This window comes from Macaca mulatta, chromosome 7, assembly GCF_049350105.2.
Source record: "Macaca mulatta isolate MMU2019108-1 chromosome 7, T2T-MMU8v2.0, whole genome shotgun sequence".
Classification (NCBI taxonomy): domain Eukaryota; kingdom Metazoa; phylum Chordata; class Mammalia; order Primates; family Cercopithecidae; genus Macaca; species Macaca mulatta.
Genome location: NC_133412.1, coordinates 166,878,065 through 166,899,035, shown reverse-complemented (window position 1 = coordinate 166,899,035; position 20,971 = coordinate 166,878,065). Strand labels below are relative to the sequence as shown.

General features: G+C 40.6%; 1 protein-coding gene across 4 annotated transcripts in view; it reads right to left on the bottom strand.

Moving 5' to 3' along the window:
* The window catches only part of UNC79 (unc-79 homolog, NALCN channel complex subunit), a 365,110-nt gene that overhangs the window by 70,202 nt on the left and 273,937 nt on the right, over window positions 1–20,971 (bottom strand). For 3 of the 4 annotated variants that reach the window (XM_077937833.1, XM_077937832.1, XM_028850253.2), the window contains 6 exons: window positions 20,248–20,410; window positions 17,547–17,696; window positions 15,747–16,967; window positions 7,760–7,867; window positions 4,045–4,161; window positions 1,392–1,475 (listed from right to left, as the gene is read on the bottom strand). In XM_077937833.1, the coding sequence (XP_077793959.1) occupies window positions 1,392–1,475; window positions 4,045–4,161; window positions 7,760–7,867; window positions 15,747–16,967; window positions 17,547–17,696; window positions 20,248–20,410 (1,843 nt within the window). 4 annotated transcript variants of the gene reach the window in all.

Here is a 20,971-nt window from a genome sequence, read left to right as displayed (position 1 = left end):
GAAGATTTTGACAAAAAGTCCCTTTGCGAGTCTTGGATACAGAAGAAATTATGAAGGTGTCTGTCTCAAAGCAGGCATGCATGGATCAATCCCCCAGCTGCACTGATGGGCTCTTCAGTTTACCATGAAAGAGACTGACTTTCCATCTTAGTGTTCTCATCACCTCATTCTACTTTTGCTGCTACTGAGTCACCAGATCATGAACAAGCACCAAAGATTTGTTCAACCACCCTTGCTTCTACTCATCAAAGCTTTTCCTAGCCTCATAGATGAGAAGAATCTCACCTCATCCAATACAGGGACTACAACTGCTATTCATTGCCAAAGAAATGTGAGCCAAAGCTGGAGATCAGTATCTCCTAATTCCTTAGGAAAATTAGAAGAGTGACATGGTCTAGAAAAATAGGTCTACTTGATTTAAAAGCCTAGTTGTGAGATGGGATCATAGTTCTTTCTGGGTATTCTGTTTTTCTGCCAATGATAGGCAAATCTGCCTTCTCAATTAAAAAAGAACAAAGGTAACAATTAACTACTTTGGTAGTTAAAATTCATGGGATTAATTTTGAAAATGAATATTCTGACCTTAGCACAGACTGGCCTTCAGCTTGATTCCGTGAGCAGCATCAAGTCAAGTGAATCTTTTCAATATATACTTCAGAGAGCTGGAAAGAAACTATTAGCCTATGGCCTCAATATTCTAGAAAAAATACAGATTAGCTGGACCATGCTCAGAAGAGTAGATATGGCATGATATGGAAAACTGATATGTCTGAGAAGGAATGCTGAAGGACCTAGGAATGTCTGGTCCAGAAAAGACTGAGGGAATAAGCAATGCCCAAAAATAATAGAAGAGGCCAGGCCTGGTGGCTCATGCCTATAATCCCTGCACTTTGGGAGGCTGAGGTGGGTAGATAATCTGAGGTCAGGAGTTTGTGACTAGCCTGGCCAACAGGGTGAAACCTCATCTCTACTAAAAATACAAGAATTAGCTGGGTGTGGTGGTGCATGCCTGTAATCCCAGCTACTCAGGAGGCTGGGGCAGGAGAATGACTTGAACCCAGGAGACAGAGGAGGTTGCAGTGAGCCAAGATTGCACCACTGCACTCCAGCCTGGGTGACAGAGCAAGACCCTGTCTCGAAATATATATATAAATGAAAGAGACTAGACTTGTTTTGTGTGCAAGGGTTAGAAAGTCACTATAAGGAAGAACCGTTGGCCATGTTCAAAGATGAGATGTCACGCACTCTCAGCCACCGGGGGTGTTTGGGCAAAGGTCATCCCCACTCCATGGAGCTGCTAAGAAAAAGGCTGTACCTGCTGGGTGACCAAATGATGGACATGTCCAGTCTCCTTCAGCTCTTATAGTCAGAGACTCTGTGACTCAACTAACCTCTCATCCTCAATGGTTGTCCCTCCAGGTCAGGATTTAGGCACGCTGGCACGTTACACTGGCGTTTCCCAGGCTGTATCTGTTCTGTGGATAAATAGAGGGTTTCAGTCTTTGATGTGGTCATCTTAGCACCATTTAGAACATGAAGAATTTAACCAATCATCTCTTGGGGCCATTTGTTTGGTCACTGTTACTATGTATGATTAACATTTTCAGAACACATCCTAGATTTTAGGGTAGGGTTATTTGGGGCTTCACTACAAACCTGCCATTCAGTTCTATGAAATGCAACTAAAAGCCGGACAGCATCTAAAACTATCTCAGAAAGTCCAGACAAGCGCCCCATCCTGCCCCCCCAAAAAAGTTCAAATCTCATATCTCCAGATAGGAAATGAAAGGCTAATATCACAGCCATGACAGAAATGTTTTATGCAAATCAGTAAGTACATAAGTGTCATTTGGGACAATGGCCAGAAAGGTCATACTGAAAACATGTGGAACTGGTAGAAGGAAATGACAGGCATTGGGCTAAGGGATGGGGAACAGGAATAAGGGGGAGGGGGCAAAAATGGAGGCACGGTGCTTCAAAAATGTTTGTTCACATGAAAGATGAGGCAAAGCTGTAAGTCATGGCGCCATGCATGGATGGAGAAGAGGCGGGTCTCATATGCATGGGTGGAGAAGAGGCAGCTCTCAGGGCAGAGTTGGTGGTGCTGAGGTTAACTGGTCAGATCCATGTTTTAGGTTGCCTTTCTTAGTGTGCCCACATGGCCACATTTGTTCTTGTGGAGACCAGCAAGTCACTGAATCTACACGTGTAGTTTAAAGTGACATGCCACCTAACACTGTACTACACAGTCACAGACTCTCCCCTGGGCTCGGATGTGAGGAGGACTTTTTCTGGCACTAATCAAAACAAGAATATTGAGATGACACTCATAGGACTTGGTGACTCGAGAACCAGTTTGGAGGATAGAAAACAGGGCCAGGAAAACTCAGGGGAAAGAAATTCAGACAGCATATAAATGGGAAATACTAAATGAGAAACCAGAGTGACATGAACAAGGTTGAAATTTAGTTGAAAAGTGAAAAATTCCATTAAATGGGTTATTTGGCATCATGTAGATTTTCTTAGATTAAAATTTGGACTGAAAATTGAGATCAGTTTGCCTTTTATAACTACTGTGTCCATCAAACTAGGTTGTCATTGTAGTTGGAATCTAAACAGGTTGGTTAGCTTAGGCTGAGCTACCTGCTGCAGAAAACAGTAGCAAGGTAAAATCATCTTCAGAGCCCTCACATCAGCATTTAATTATTGGAAACCTAATCAAACAAAAGCTGCCATTCTCAGTTCCTTACATAGTTTCATCTCCATAAAGAAGAAAGCACAGTCCTCTTTGGTGTAGGCAGAAAGACTTCATTCAAACCCAGTGAACTCCTGAGGATGGCTGTCCAGTCTTTCTCCTTCTCTCCCCTGCCTGTTGGCTCTTGGCTATTCACTGCTCACTACAACATATCACTAAAATGAAGAGAAAACACTAAACCTTTAAAATGTTAAGAACCCTTATAAAGTCCAGGAGAGTTGAAACTATCTGTTAAATGTGAGATTGGTTATGCTGTGTAGGATTTAGTTATCTAGACTAGAGCTCTCTCTCTCTCTCTCAGAATAATGAGGGCAAGTAAAATTATGTATATAAATACTATGGCTTTGAAGAAAATGAAAGTATCTCAATATTTTGCTTTTGTGGGTATTATAATTCATAGTCATCAGGAAGAATATTAAAATAATCTCATATCACGGCAGCCAGAAAGTATGAACCACGATACCAAAAGAGTCCGATCCAAGGGTAGGCCCCAGAGCATATTACCATAATAAGCCCTTACATTTTAGTGGTGCATGCATGTTGCAAGGTGTTTTCACATATGTAATCTTGTAACTCAAATGACCCATTTAATTATAGGAAAAAATAAAAAACAGAAAATGCGGGCACTTAAGAGGATTGCGACTGTACTACTAGCTTGATAAGGTAGTACATGTACAAAACGTGGTAACAAAGTTTAGAAAATACAGAGTGATCATGTTTAGAATAGACATGTCATGGCAGTCAATTCTTACTTTAAAATTGAGGTTAGATGCAGTTCCATCTTATGAGCATGGGGGTGTGCGGCTGCAACCTGGTGACCCTGCTGGCTAAAACACAGAACTCATATTCCCAAACCTACTGGCAGATCATGATGTCACTAAGCTGACAATTGTCATCGCTATTGTCATTACTATAAATATTCCCTTATTTAGGGGGTACTTTGTAGTTTATACAACAGAGAATATTGATAATCTGCTGTGTGTTTTCTTTTTTATTTGCATCATGAAACCATAGTTCCATTCCCTCCTCCCCAGATCAATAACTAATATGTGGAATCTGGGTCTTAGAGAGAACAAGAGTTGGGCCAGCCTCAACGGAAGAGCGTGTCACTCTAGAACACTTGGGAAGTTTAAATAGACTTACTAATTACCTTAGGTGGTTTTGAAAAAATTATCTGAACCAAAGAACATGAGAGAAAATCTATTCTTTAACAAGGGAGCAGAGTGGACACAGAGAAAGTAGCATTCGCTAATCCGAGAGGTAGAACGAGAAGAAAAAGCTTGACCCACCAGTGTCCCAGTTGCTGATGTTATGGGGGGCGCTAGACTGATGCTCCAGCTGCCGCTTCATTAACTGGCTCATTGTCAGAACTCCCAGGGATCCCCTTTTCATCTGCCTATACTGAGCTAGATGGAGGAAATTAGGAGACGATTATAATAATAAATTTCCACAGCAAACAAAGGCTCCACACATCCATATAGAATTTTAATTGACCCTTCATTCGTTATTCATAATTTTTGGTAAATTGTATGCTTCCGTTCAAATGAAAAACTAAGGCACTCTGCTGTTCCGGACACCTTTCTTCACACAGTGAAGATGGTAACACTGCCCATTAGCACTGATTTGTCGCCTGTAAATATTTATCTCAGTTACAACTGAATGAAATATGATTATCTTCATCCAGTTTTTAAATTATATACTCTGTCATGTTCTAAAAAGGATTTAAGACAAATAACAAATTTAAACATATGGCTTAACTTTCTTTAAAGGAGCTTGTACATATATTATTTCCATCTTCCTCACAGCCCTATGAGGTCCTTGTGTATGTGTGCATGTGTGCATGATGTGTGTGTGTGCATGTATATTTTAGGGTAGGATGACACATATCAACCCCAATTTTTAGAGAGAGAAATTGAAGCAAATGAAATTATATGACTTGGAACCAGTCAGCAACTGAGGTGGTCCTAAAACCAAAACATATCAACTCCAAAGTCAATGTTGTTTTCAATTTCCATGTGAGCCTCTGCCTACTGTTTGAAAAATGTGAATCAAACAACATTCCATGAGTATATTCTAGTACACATCTTTGTTTTTAAAAAGTGGTAACATTTTTATCCTGTAAGTTAAGCATTGAAACATATCCCATTAGTGAAATGTCAAGTTATTAGCATTGCCAAACCAGAAAACAATGAAAAACACTTTTGCCAGTAGATTGCTGAGTTGGAAAGCAGCCGCCTCTGGTCCTATTCCCAGCAGTCCCGCCAATCCCTACCAACCAGCCCAGTGAGAGAGGCAGAGCATCATGGATGCAACTTTTCTACATGACCCCAAATACCTTGTATATCTGACAACTTGTGGTTATCCTCTGTGCTATAAGAACAATTTCAGAAACTGAAGCTATCAACTACTCACCCTAGAAAGGGATGGTAGAGACCGGGATGACTGCATGGCCCCTGGAAACTCTTCAATGTTATACACAGGTTTCACAATCATGGCACCAAGGTGGCAACTTGGTGTGATGTGAAATCAATTATAACATTATTTTTAATGTAACTAGCATGCTGTTTGATTAATGGTGGTCACAACATGTTTAGCTACAAAATAACCAGCTGATAAACTGATCAAAAGGGAAGGATGTAATGGGAATTCTTGTGTCTTAAAGTCAATATTAACCGAATTCACGGAAATGACCATTCAACCTAATACTAAACATCTCTGGTTTTTGTCGCTGATTGGTAAAACTTACAATGTTATGACTCACTTGAAAAGCACAGCTTTAAGTAAAATTCAAAAGCAGAATTCTTTTCAAAGATGTAACAAATTTAAAAATTAGCAGCATCTAGTAAGACTCAAAGAAAAATTTAAAACCTCTAATGATTGAATAATTTCTTCAATTCTCAGGTGTTTTTAAAGACAGCAGAATTCCCTGAGAATAAAATCCCTTAATGTTTAGCTCAGTGTATAAGGTACCAAGCATGATGCCTCCAAGAACACACCACCAAGAGCTATAGAATGCATGCTTTCAATGGCAAGGAGGAGAAAAGGTGGAAATCTAATGAAGTGCTAAGCTAAATCCAAAGTCTAGATCAATGATGACTTTGGGATCATGAAATATTTGTAAATTCATTTTATGGTATATTTAACTAGCATTTGAGTCCTACTGAGCTAATAATCCTATTTCAAATTATACACTAATTCACTATCTTATTCCTTCTGTTTTGTTTGTTTGTTTGTTTTTGAGACAGGGTGCACAGGCTGGAGTGGAGTGGCACGATCACAGCTCACTGCAGCCTCCATCTCCCATGCTCGAGCGATCCTCCCACTTTATCCTCCCCAGTAGCTGGGTCTACAGGTGTGCACCACCACGACTGGCTAATTTTTAATTTTTTTTTAGAGACCAGGGCCTCACTATGTTACCTAGGCTGGTCTCAAATTCCTGGGCTCAAGTGATCCTCCTGCCTCAGCTTCCCAAGTGCTGGGATTACAGGCGTGAGCCACTGCACCCAGCCCACTATCTTTTATTAAAGATAACTCATACAAATTAGGAGAAGATACACTTTCGTGATTTTAGTATGTGGACATAAAATTAGCATTTTATCATGTGATCAAACAGATTTTTGTAATAGAAGAAGAATAATTAGATTCAGAACTGGCCATTCTTCTTTGCTACCAAAAGGGCAAATAACTGCCATTTGGAAACTATTTCTTAGAATTTCCATAATACTTATTATGACTGAATTTGAATTATTTAAAAGAAGTGTGGTATACTAAAAATGAACATGGGTTCATAAGTCTAAAGGGCCTAGCATCAATTCCTGACTCTATCACTTAGTAGGTATTTGACTTTAGGCAAGTCATTTAGCTTCTCTGGACCTCAATTACCTAATCTCTAAAATGGGGGGGCCAACAACATCTATCATGCATGTGCTGATGCCAGAACTGGATCAGATAACAATGTGTGTGAGCCACTTGGCACAGTGCCTAGCACATGATAGATGTTAAGTAGATAGTAGCTATAATTACTATTATGACTGCAAACTCCTGGAGAACAAGTGGGGTTTTATTTATTCACTTTTGACCTCCAGTGCCAAGCACAGTGTCTGGCATTCAGCAGACACTTAATAAATAGTTGCTGAATGAATGAATGCATGAATGAATGAACAATGAAGATGATGATGTTCCAAACTACCAGTCCAATATTTAAGATCTTTATCTGTTTTTTTCAGGATCATCAAAAGATGGTCAAATGAAAATTATTAAATAGCTTTTCAGGCAATGTCCACATGGAACACAACATTTATCAGCACATATGACAAAGGTTTATAGAAGTTGCACCTCTGTTCGTATCTCTGATTCTTGGTAAGAATGTTTCATGCTAAGGTCTCATAATTAACCCCACTGAGACAGATAGACACCCTTACAGAACTTTCAGTGGAACTCAAGCTCTCATGGACAAAATCTAGGACCCAGTGACAGAAGCCAGTTTCAAAATACTTGCCTTCTACAGGTCCTGTAAAATGTCATGCCATTTCTACTCTCCAATCCAAAAGAGCTAAATTCAGTCATGACTTTGGGAATATGATATATCACACATTTATTTTACGATAACCTAGATCACAATAAGGGAGGCGACTCAAATTAAATAAGTGTTCCATGTAAAATTCTGCCATAGACAATGCTTTTCATGTGCCTCAGAACCAGTTTTATGTTCAGGTTATACAATTTTTATTTTATTGAATAATGGAATTCAGTGATCATTCCTTAACAAATTAGGGTATTTGGCCAGTCAGCAACCATAGTGATTTATCAAACACTAGTGATATGGATGAAAGTGGGCCATCCTACACCTCAGGGTCTCTGAGAACATACAACATACTGTCACCAAGGAAGCTGATGCACCATTAAAATATATACAATACCAAGATTGGAAAAATTGAAAACAAGGCAGCAGACAGTGTTCCAAAATAAAAGTACAGCTGAAATAATCAGCAGAGGAAATCTTACTTGATATTGAGGAATGGCTACTTGTTTCCGGCACACCTGCTTCTAACGTAGGGGCAGATGAAGATTCTCGTGGCATTTCCAAAGTTGAAAGTCCTTTAGTAGAAGGATCTACAAACAGAAATATTATTTAAAACTCAGTACACTGATTAAAGGTAAGTTCAAGAACCTTTTCTATATATTTTCCCTTTTGCCTACTACAACCATTCAAATCTTTATACATTTTCCAGGCCTAATAATTACTTTCATGGAATTACATACACACTGATTACAATGTTCCAGGGAGAGCTGATTCTGTGTGACATTCTGCACCTATGGATCTGCCTTGTGGAGATTAATGACAGCAAAATTACAGAGCTAAAGTTCAGCTGCTCACAACGCACATCCCCAAACAAATTCCTTAACTTTTCTGTACTGAATTTCTTTTCATCTACGACCTAAATATGCTTACTAGTTCATCCCTATCTCCTGTCTAGCTACTCCACCTTTATCTGACAATTTCCTACTCATCATTTGCATCTCAATTTATATAGAAAAATTCCTCCTTTAGGGAGGCTTCCACGACTTCTCTCCACAAAAACATACAAACAAAAATGCTGGGTCAGTTGCGCTTTTGATGTAATCACAGAGCACCTTGTCTTTAACCTTCTCCAGACTTACCACACTATAATCTAATTGTCTGTTTCCTTGCCCATAACCTTCGCTAACCCTTAAGTGATTTAGGAGCATGGACTGTACTCAACCCAAAATAAATATGCATGGTTAATTCAGATTTTGTATTTTATGCATTGAGCAAGAAACAGACTGTCATTGGTTCTCCTATTTGACAAATGTTGAATTTAAAGTGACATTTTTCTGCATATAATATTGTCTTATTCACCTATCAGTAATGGGAAACACTCTGTCCCACATTATTCTAGTTAATCATAAATTATTTTTCAAAACCTGCTGAAAAGTTGACTGGCTTCTTTCCAAACCTGCTTGCCATCTTAGGCAGCACCATGAAGTGAATATACTGAGCATCTTGCTAGCCTGGAGTTACCACCATGGGCTTCCATGACTACGCTGTACTGGAATTCAGGGATGTCAATCCCAAACGGCTTCAAGTTCTTAAGCTTAATAGTGTTTCTGTCTCATCCTTGTCATGGTGCCAGTTGTTTTTTCTTGCCAGAGAGCAAACCTCATACATTCATACAAAAATACAATGTAAGGAAACAAATACCATTCTATTATTGGATGATCATTAAACTTGCTAAACTATAGAACAGATCCTAGGTGAGGGTCTGGGAGAAAAGCTTCTGAGCACTGACTTCAACGCATCTATTTTTGATTCTCAGAGGTCTTTCTGAGTAGGTCTGGTCGCCAAATTAATAACCTCTTGATAACAAAAAAGGCATAATTCTTGTAAAGTTTCCCAAACCCTCTTAATAAAGCATAAAATAACGACTAATGTTAAATTACTTTAGCCATTAAGATAGTAAAGATCGGGTATGACTTTTCTCTTAGGTATCCTCCCCAAACCACTAATCAAAAACATGCATGACTGTTTCTCTCACCCTTACTGGCCTGCATTCTATACAGGCTACAACTGACGCCTAATAATCTCACCAATAATGCTAGTGAAAAGCTTAAAGCTAATTTTCAAGGACTCTCTGAAAGATTATTAAGACTTTTAGAGTTTTGGCATGCCTATTTGTGTGTGTGTGTATATGTGTGTGTGTAAGATGGAGTCTTGCTCTATTGCCCAGTCTGGAGTGCAGTGGCATGAACTCAGCTCACTGCAACCTCCGCCTCCTAGGTTCAAGTGATTTTCCTGCCTCAGCCTTCTTAGTAGCTGGGATGATAGGCACCCACCACCATGCCCAGCTAATTTTTGTATTTTTAGTAGAGACAGGGTTTCACCATGTTGACCAAACTGGTCTCGAACTCCTGACCTCAGGTGATCCACCCACCTTGGCCTCCCAAAGTCCTCGGATTACAGGCATGAGCCACCATGCCTGGCCTTGGCATGCCTATTAAAATCCTTGGTGTATCTTTAATTTTAAAGAAACGTCTTACTATAACAAGGTCAGTAATAATCATTAGTGTACTAAGATTCTGTCAGCGAGGCAATCTTTCCTCAGCCCTCCATCATTTTATGAAACTTTTACTTGTATAAATTTAAGATGAATATCTGAATAGAGCTATCCACTCGGCTTAAAATATTTGTATTCAATTTTTTATAGTGATGGGCAGAAAATGTCAGGCTATCCTTTCATTCCTTCATCAGACATTTGCCAGCTCTCTTTTAGTCACTTGCAATACAATCAGTGAACAAACCAAACAAAATATTTGCCTTCAGGAGCTTTTATTTTGGTGGGGAGAGACAGATAATAATTAATATGCATAAAAGTGAATAAATTGTTGTATGTTGGAAGATCAATTCCCTGTAGGAGAGAAACAGAGAAGAGAAAGAGAGACATCAAGATGCCAGGTAAGGACTGGAGTGTGGGGCATAGCCCAGGGCAGGCCTCACAGAGAACCTCGTGTTGGGTCAAAGAATTAAAAGAATGGAGAGAATGAGCCAGACAGATATCTGGCAGTTCCAGGTTGAGGGAGCAATCAGTGGAAAGGCCCAAAGGTAAGGAATACAGACCTCACAAGCGGTCACTGTGACTAAGTAGCATTGTGGTGAGAATAGTGCGAATGCAGTTGAGAGCCAGTGAGGACTAGGACCACGTAGGGCTTTGCAGGAATTTAAAGAACTTGAGCTTTTGCTGTGAACAAAATAGGGAGTCACTGGAAGGCTTCAAACAGGAGAATGGTGTAATCTCCTATTTTAAAGGATCACTCAGGCTGTTGTGTTGAGAGAGCATGAAGGTAATAGGAGTATAAAGTGGGAGACCAGTCAGGAGGGTGTAGCAGTTCATCAAGGTCAGAGACGTCAGTGGCTCAGGCCAGGGTGGAAACAGTGGAAGTAAGAAGAAGGTGCCATATTCTGGATGTGTTTTGAAGTTAGATTAAGGTTGCCAGATTAAATAGAGGATGCTCAGTTAGATGTTAATTTCAGAAAAACAACAGGTAATATTTTAGTATGAGTAAAAAAAAAAGTCCCATGCAATATTTGAGAGATGTGGCCCCAATTCTTCATATCTCCCTGAATCCATCCTTTCACCATGTGACTTTAAAGGTCCACCACTAAAGAGGAAGAGTATATTTCCCCTCTTGACTTTGGTTCAGCCATGTGATTTGCTTTGGCTGACAGAATGGTTGCAAGAATAACATGGCCAGAGGCTTGGAAAGTGCCTCTGCAACTGGGCTTGTTCTTTTGTGACTCTGCCATCACCATTAGAATATTTCCAGGCTTCAAGGTCAGCAGGCATGAGAAGCAGAGCCTTGCCATCCAAGCCTTGGCCAATCCCCAGATGAGTCATAGACTCTCAAACTAAATAAATATTTACTGTTGTATGCTGCTGAGGTGTTTGTTACACAGCATTATTCCAGCAATAGGTCACTGATGGTTGTCTTAGCATAGAGACAATATGTAAAGGCTAAAACCAGACGAGACCATCGAGAGAGTGAGTTCATAGAGAAGAGACTAGGATCAAGGACAGAGACCACAAGTCATTCTGTCATTAGGGAGATAGAGAGGAACCAAAGAGAATGATGGGGTGACCAACAGTGTCAAAGATTGCAGATATGTCAGCATCAGACCTCATGGCTGACTGCTGACAGATTTAGCAGTGAAGGACACTGGTGACCTTGACAACTGCTGTTTGGGTGAAATAGTGGGAATGAAAGTTTCATAGGAATGATTTTTTTTTAAGAGACAGGGTATCACCATGTTGTCCAGGCTGGAGTGCTGTGGCTATTCACAAGTGCAATCATAGCACACTACAGCCTCCAACTCCTGGGCTCAAGAGATCCTCCTGCCTCAGCCCCCCAAGTAGCTGTGACGACAGGTGTGTGCCACCATGCCTGGCTTATGAACAGCTTTTAGAACTAATAGAATGGAAGAAAATTGGTGATAGTATAGAGTTGTCTCTTCCAAACTCTATACTAAAACATTAAAAATGATACCAAAATTAAATGATATCAAAATTTAAAATGATACTAGTCAACATTATGTGTTTTTGTTTTCTTTTAATTTTAATTCATTAGCATGTTTTAGTATAGAGTTTGGAAGAGACAATTCTAATAGAATTTGGAAGAGACAACTCTATACTATCTCTTCCAAAATGTTTTGCTACAAGGAAAGAAGTAAAATGGGATAACAGTTGGGAGAACATGCATCAAGTGCTTTTGTTTGTTTAAGAAAAAGAAATAAGATTGTTTGTAGGCTCAAGTCAAGAGTCCTTTAGAGGAAAAAAAAATACTAAGGGAGGATACAGAGGGGAGAAATTTAGGGTCCAATATTCTTGAGTAAGCTAGAGAGATAGAATCTTGTCCACATGTGGAAAGGCTGGGTGTAGACAGGAATACAGACAGTTAACCTGTAGCCCCAGCCAGGAAGTCCAGGTGTGTAGGTGCAGAGGCTGGAAGGTGGGCAGATAAGGTGGTAGGAGGCTGTGGAAAGTCCTTTTAATTATGTCAGTTGGAAGACTTATTGAAAGTTCAGGGAGAAAAGTAGCTATAAAATAGTCATTTAAGAGATTGGAAACGTGAATGGACCAGGAAAATACATTATGATTGCCAGGTTGAAGGACCCAGTCGAGGTTCATGCCATTAATTTAAAATGATACCAGTCAACATTGTGTGTTTTTGTTTTTCTTTTTTTAAATTTTATTTTGTGCATGTGTAGTTGTACTTCATACAATTTCATTTGCAAAATCAGGCAGTGGGGCAGATTTGGCCCATGTGCTATTGCTGGCCAGTCCTGGAGCTATGCTTTCACTAGTCATGTTAAGGAATTCAAGCATGTTTCTTAATTTTCTTTTAACTTCTTGAACAATGCATTATGTGTTTTCACTCAGTCACATTCACCTGATAGGTGCAGGTACCGGTAGAGGGAGAGTTGGTTTTAACACGGGTTGTGTTTAGCCAAGCAAATCTCAAAAGGGAAAGGCCCGAGAGGGTGCAGGCAGGGAGGAATTACATTGATAGCCTTGAGTGTAAGTTGAGTAAGGAGAAAAGACGTGAAGTAGGGGAGGGACAGCAAAAAATACTTGGATCAATACATGATTATCCAGGGAGAGAAGAAATGGTAATCAGAGAATGAGAGATGTGAAAGTAAGATCATGAAGAGGTTGCAGTTATTGGCAAATAATAAGGTCTGCGATGTGAACATGGGTTGGAGCAGCTGAGCTAAGGTGGAGGATAAAAAAAAACAATCGCTGGAGAAGATGCATTCAAGGAAACCAAGTGTCAGGAGTGTCATCTACACTAATATTAAAATCCACAGGAATTACAGCAGGAATAATTTTGGAAAGAGTAAGAAGGGCCACGAATCAAATTTGTCAACAAGTGAGGAAGAGCCAGGGTTCATGATGGCACAGCAATGCAAGTAGTGGGTACTGTGGTCTGAGGGTATGCAGCTCAGAGCGAAGGTTTCTAGAGACAAGAAGGGAAGGGTCTGGAAGGGGCAGTGTGGAATAAGGAAGATGCTGCCCCCGGCCAAGTCCAGTGACATGGGCTGTAGGGAAAGCAATGCCCTTGGGGAGAGCTGGGTTTCCATTAGACTCAGAAGGCAAGAGAAATAGAGGAGAGAGAACACGTGTGAGGAATTTTGCTCATAAAGGGCCATGAATTTCCTAGGACACAGGGGAAGGGTTTCAGGAGCCAGGGTAACGAGGGAGAAAGCTTCAGAACAGAAGGTATGCAAGGCCTTGTGGAGCTCTGAGTGAGGGATATGAAGGATGACCCAGTACTCTAGGGACTGACATAAACAGAGTGAGGTGCACAGTAAGATGAGTCCTGGACTCCTGGCAGTTAGCAAGGGTAAGGCTGTGCATTTGGGATGGTTTGGAGGGGCAAGTGTCTGGGTCTGCCTTACTACTGATGATGAAGGCAGGAAAGTCTGGGGATGCCTGGGTCATGCTCTGAGCACACAGGACTCCTCCCCATGCCCAGCAAGGAGGGGCAGAAGAGATCAGATCAGAGTTAGTGAGAGGCAAAGCCCTATGGAGACATAAAATTATGATGACAGTATAATATATATATGTTATATAATAATATATATTATGCCATTTTAAAGACGTGTTATAATTATCATGTATTTTTCCCTTGTTCTGTTAACAAATGTATGAACACAAAACCACTTTCCTCCTTGGTAGTCTGGGGAACAATCAAACATAAGGGTGAATAAAGAAGGCAACACAGTTGCACACACAAACCTGCACGCTAGAACCTACATGCAACCTACACATCACAGAGACTCACCCTGTGGACCTCAGCTTCGTATGCACCTGCCCTATAGACCTCTATCATTTCTAGGTCAGTGCCGTCCTCCTTCCATATGCAGCCATTTTCCTGGCCCCAAACAATAAAAAGGTGTCCCAGTTTTCCTGAAAGCCTTCTTAACTTCTTAAACTTTGTTGTTATGAACAAGGACCCTTTTTTCCCTGCCTGGCTGGAGCATGACCCTTTCTGAATACGCTAATGTTCATTCAACAGAGTTTTACAGCACGTTTTTGAGGTAGACAGCTCTGTCCTATGGGCTAGACGACAGCTAGAAACCTCTGGAAATGCCTGAGGCAAATAAAAAAGCCAGGTGCATCCCCTCAGAAGTTGCTTTTGTGTAGAATAGCAGGAAAACGTGACTAGAATCAGGCACTCCTTCTGTCTGGCCATGTGACCTGGTGCATCACCTCCTCTAAGCCTCGGTATCTTCCTGTATAACATGAGGGGCTAAGCTAGAGGTCTTTAAGACCTTCACCAGTTTTTAACCTTCCACAGTCTATATATCTACTAAAATAATCATCCCTAGCCAATTCCATTTTTCCTAAAGTCCCATTAACTTTTTTTTTAAGACGGAGTCTCACTCTGTCACCAGGCTGGAGTGCAGTGGCGTGATCTCACCTCACTGCAACCCCAGGTTCAAGCAATTCTCCTGCCTCAGCCTCCTGAGTAGCTGCAACGATAGGTGTGCGCCACCACACCCAGCTAATTTTTGTGTTCTTAGTAGAGAGGGGGTTTCACCATGTTGGCCAGGATGGTCTCGATCTCTTGACCTTGTGATCTGCCTGCCTTGGCCTCCCAAAGTGTTGGGATTGCAGGCATGAACCACCATACCCAGCCCCATTAACTTATTTTAAAAGATCTGAACTAAGAAATGAAGATGGGTTCTGATCAGTGTCACAGTAACATTACAGAAGACTGTGTTATAGGATGAGATGGATCATGGGCTTGCCATTTCTTTCAAGTTATCTTTCTTAGAAACAATGCCTCCAAGCAAACATAAGAAACGGCCCTGATGCAGGAAATCCATGGGCAGTGACAACTTCGTCACCAAGTGATGACTGTGGGTTAGGGTCTAGGCTGTAACTGGTATTTTTTGGTTTCTGATATTTGGTTAGTATCTACAATCAGCTGTATGCCCTGTAAATGATTGTAGAGTCAATTCTTAATCATTCCAAGCACTGTTTGCTTTAGTTTAGCCCTTCACATTGGTTCCTTCTTTGGACTATATCATAGCTCACTAGTATAGAGTAGAGAAAAAAAGAAAGCAAAGAGTTCAAGTTAATGACTTTTGCTGTTTGAGGAAGGCTAAGATGATACCTGGATTATCCCGATACGAATTAACCAGTGCATCTCATTGCCAAGGGTGGTCAAGAATTGACTGCAGAGTTTAAAACAACAAAAACAGAAACATTTATGGAGCCAGTAGAACCACATCTGCATCCAACATTGTCCACTAAACCGGAAGGATTCAGAGTGATTGCGAAGCCATTATAATGTCACACCCTGACGTTATAAGAGTTTGAGTCTGATGCATATTCAGTGCTGGTACCCTACCAAACAAGATGCACAAACTTAAAGTTAAGGCTGGGAGAAAGAAGAGAGGCGAGCTTACCTGGATCTTTCTGTTCTCCCAGTTTGTCTAGAATGTTGAAGGAGATGTCGAGGTACTCTCTCTGGATAGCACTGACAGCAATCTTCCTCTGCTTCCTCTGCCTGGGAACAATCTGAATCTTAAATTCGGATTCCTCAGCTCCATCCTCTTCCACCTTCCTTTCAGGATTCTGTTCTGTATCAGATTCTGCACTGGTATCAGGCTTCTCACTTTCTGTGGGGTTCTCCGCATCTTCGGGGACTTTGAGGAGGACAGTTTTTGCCCCTGAACTTGGCATCAGCTCCCCAGGCTTCTCCCCTTCGGTGCCCGGGTCAAGGTGATCATCCAGCGACATTGCAGGGAGAGCAAACGACTTCTGAAGGAGGTCTCGTTTTTGCTTCAGCGTTAGTGGGCTACCGCAGGAGAACTCCGGCAGCTCCTCTGGCTTTGAGGATCCTTCGGCGTCCATAGGGTCTTCCAGAGTGATGAGGGCAGGGTCCGTGTTCCCTGCTGACTGATTATTTCCTGAGTCCTTAGAAGAAAAGTCTTTGGAACAATCCTCCACACTTACTTGCACAAGCGGAGTTGTGCTGAGGCTGAGGACGGAGGGATGGCTGGGGATGGCAGGACAGGAGGCAGCATTTTTAGCAGAGGAGCCGTCATTGCCTTGGTTCATCATCTCCTCTTCTTCATCACTCTCGACTATTCTGAGAGGGGGAAGAGGCTCAAATACAAGAGAGTCGCTGTCGGAGGTTGAGAGTATAGAGTGTTTTTCAGGCCCCGATGTTGAATCTGAGGACAGATCTATCAGATCTAAATCCTCTTTAGGAGCAGGCTTTACTGGCGAGTCAACTTTCACCTCAAATGTCTCCATACAGTTTAACCTAACCTCGGGTATGACAGGCCTTCGAGCATCTGGAAACCCTTCCAGAGCTGGGTTCTCGGGGATTTCACTATTGTCAGGCCTCGTAGCAGAGTTCTGTCTAGAACGTCCAGGGTCGTTTGGTCTTTGTGCGACATACGCAGCTTGGGTCAGAGGCTTCTCTATGTCACACCGATCTATGCACGACTTCCTACGATGTTCGTCTAATGTAAACAAAAGCGAGTCTGCATTCCCTATATCAAGAGATTTTTGTTTGAAAGAGCGCAGCTTTTTTTTCGGAATGCTTTCTTCTCTCACACAGTGGAGAAGGCTGTCTTGTAATGCACCCGTCTCTCTATATTCAGCCAGTTCTATTTCACCTGATCAAAACAGAAAAAGCTAGTACTATTTTACTTGGAGATTTCACCATTTTTTCCCCTCATCCTTGGGCATACAATTGGCATAAATCATCATCACAATCCCAGCTCCACCAGGAGGGAAAACGAATTTTCTGGCCAAGTTTTTGGAAGGTTCGTTCTAATTTCAAAAACTGGAAAATTTAGGAATGAAAGACACCAAAATGGCAGTTTAAGATCTGATTTCCAAAATCGGACTTTGGGATAATTCCTCAGCTCTGTTCATTTGTGCATAGGAGAGGGGATCATTTTTTGGCTGAGGCAGATCTAGGAAACTGTATTCAAATCGTGTGGAAGAGAAGCAAACATTTTGCAACAAATCAAATCAAGCAATGGCCCTCAAAGACGATCATGACATTAATGATGTATCTGTCGATTCACGTATATATATAACTGTGTATATATATATACTGTTTGTGCATACATATATATAAATCAACGGTATTAAAATGTGTAGTAACATAATAAAATTAAGATTTCACCCCAAACAAACGGTAGAGTACAACATTTCTGCATAAAATTACTAAGAGAAAAAATTCATACTTCTCTGAACATTCATCTCAACCGGCTGATATTTCACCATTTTGCTGCCGCCTATTCTTTTCAATCTTGCAAAAAAAGTTTGAGACTCTTTATTGCAGGGTCCAGTAGGTGTATCATGAATATCAGATTCATCAAAAACACTATCTTCTTCTAATTGGGGAGAGAAAGTCAAAATTACACTTAAGAGGTTATTCTCTCTTAGGCTGTGTCTACACAAGCATTTCAATGAAAGCATTATGGAACAAGGTCTGGGGTAGTTTCTGCACCAGCCCAAGTCTAGCTATGGGTTGGTATTTCATCCAGGCATCAAATTATCTATCTATTGGACAGAGGAAGCTGTTACAAGATTGCCCGTCACTTTTCACATGACAATTGGCAGCATTTTTAAAGACAGGCTTCTTGGGAGTCCAACAGTGCCTTTTTGGGAAACTTTTCCAGTACGCTTAACACCAGATGACACATAGATGTCAGCTACTTTTTCCGGGAGCCTGTGACACTGCTTGGACTTGCCTGTGTTGCGTGGATTTTCAGGCTGATTTGGCGAAAGGAAATTAAACAAAATGAGTGGATCTTGGCCTTTCCAAAAAAGAAAAAAAAAAATCTGCCTTTCTGGGATTTGGTAACTGGCATAGACACAGCCTAACAGTACATGCACCTTATATGGTGTGAATGCAAAATACTGTACTCTACATTTGATAATGAGACACGCAACACACAGAAAAAGCTTAGAAAAGCCACTTGTCATCTCAAAAGCTCCACGAATGATTATGGACTGAAAGAGTAAACAAAGGAAAAAGAAAACAGAAAATAACATTTCCTCCTATTAAAGTAAGACTCTTCTCTGAGGAGTTTACCACGTGTAACTATTACAGATCTCATGAATCCCAGAAAGAATCTTTGATGCTTACGATCCTTAATCTTACATAAACAAATCGGTCACTTCGAATGCCTATTGAACTTGTTTCTATGTCCTCCCTTCTATACCCATGTGGCCATTTTAAAATGCAAGATAAACCCCAAAATATGTTAATGAGGAAAGAATTGATATGTTGCAACCCACAAAGTTTACTTAACCAATTTTCTTCTTTCATTCTTTTGAAAGGCGAAAGCCACGTACAAAGCGGCAACAGAAAAGGTTACTAAAATGCATCTAATAGCACCATAAATGGAGTTAACCTATTATTCAAGTTGAATATCACTGAACTAATAATGTTTGGCCTGTATGTACATCTATGTATGTGACAGATGAGGCTCAGGTGTGATTATGATTATTCAAGGTTTTTTTTTTAGCATAAGGGCATTACATGCATCAAGTTTTAAGGACTCGTCCTGTTCTAATGCACAAAATTCTACAAGTAAATGAAACTTGAAGCAGTAAATTTTAGGTGAAATGACCATACTAAACTTTTTAATTAAATAAAAATAAATGTTAACAATCAAAATGAATTTGTTTTTAAACCCAGTGAACATCCACAAAGATGGGAACGCCTATCAAATTCCCATGTTTCTGGGAAAATGCAACACAATAATCTGTTTTACTTCTCTATTTCCTTTTTGGAAAAATATCCTTTGAAAAATGCAGTTTTTCCAACCAATAGTTACGTGATTTGCATTACATAACTTTGAAGTGATTTTCCAAACGCATTGAACAATCAATACTGAAAGACCACAAGATGGCGCCTCCCATCCAGAAAGGTTCATCAGGGTTTGGCCCAAACACTAAGCCCACACTGAAAACATCCATAGCTTAACAGATCTCCCCAATTTCCCAGAGACCAAACCCTAAACTGGTAGACAAAATATTCTTCAGGAAGGATCTGAATGGTACCAGAACTTAAAAAACCTAGTTCTCGAGTTCCATCTGTAGCCAAACTAGATTTCTGGAACATTCAGCAATAATAAACAGTGGAACACCAGCTACAATGTACACTTTTGAGACATCTCCAGAGCAGTCCTACCAAAAGAGACTCTACTAACCTCACAAAGGGTCATTGGACACTTGGTTTTCTCCAAAGACTAGATTAAATGATGTCAATTTAAAATCTAGTCAGCCATGATTTCCACTAAAAACTGAAAATATACACCCTGGTCCTTTATGTCGCACCTGAAAACAGGCTGCAATTTTACTCTAGCTAAAGTTGCATTCTACTGCCTCCTTTTAGAAAAAGGTAGCAATAGAAAAAAGTGTTTATAGTGGAGATAACTTACACCTATGCAGCAAAAATGTTTCATTTCCCTTGCTTTGAATCACTTTGTATTGCATTAAAAGGCTAGGAAAAAGCACTTCAGCAAACTTAGACTCCATTGAAACTGTATGAGCACAAAGGTCAGGGGCAAACTAGAGACCTATGAAGAATGGCTCCACTGTGTGCCAACCAAGACTTACTTTATAGCCCAAAACCGAGACGCTTCTAATACGTAAGAAAAGGCTTATGAAGGTTCCTGAATCAAACAGCAGAAAATATTTTACAAAATATTATTTCTTACGATATAGGTTTTAGAAGCATATCAATTATTCCTCTCGAATGCTCAATTTTAAAGTTAAAGCAGCAACATTCATGGGAGGCTGGAAAATTAAGAAAGTGATTTTCTTTTTACTTCAGAATGATATCTGGGAACACTCCTGTATCTAATAAGAAAACATTGTCCAGAAATCTATTATGTATTGAAGCTAGGTTTGGGATGCAATTTAGATATGTACCTTTTTCTTTTTCGCTGTATCTGCTTATGTTACTGTTGTCACTGTACAAAGGTCCTGCCGTGGCATGGGGCTTGCAGCTATGATACTGCGCATTGAGTGTATTGACTGTTATGTGAATCAGATGCAGCAGGATCTTGCTGATATCACAGTCTCGGTATGGATACTGCCCAATGAAATGAGGGAGAAAAAGATAAATGGTTATTTTAAAGGGTAAGTTTTTCCACCTGATCTTGCCAGATACTGTTTGCAGTATCTCTTGGGGATAAATATATATATATGAGAGAGAGAGAGAGAGAAGTAGAAAGAGATTCTGCTCATGGCCTTATTTATTTGTTTAGTTAGAGACAGGGTCTCATTCTGTCGCCCAGGTTGGAGTGCAGTGGTGTGATCATAGCTCACTGCAACCTCAACCTACCAGGCTCAGGTGATCCTCCCACCTCAGCCTCCCAAGTAGGTGGGACCAGGCATGTGCAATGCTTGGCTAATTTTTTGCTGAGACAGGATTTCACCATGTTGCTGAGGCTGGGCTCGAACTCCTGTACTCAGGCAACCCACCCACCTCGGCCTCCCATAAGTGCTGGGATTACAGGAGTGAGCCACCACGCCCTCCTCCATGGCCTTATTTTTACAAGGGACTATATTCCTTTCCTCCTTCACCAAACCACTGACAGCAAGGCATGCCAGTTCATAGTTACAGTTCTTTTCAAGAAAATTATCTGGCATA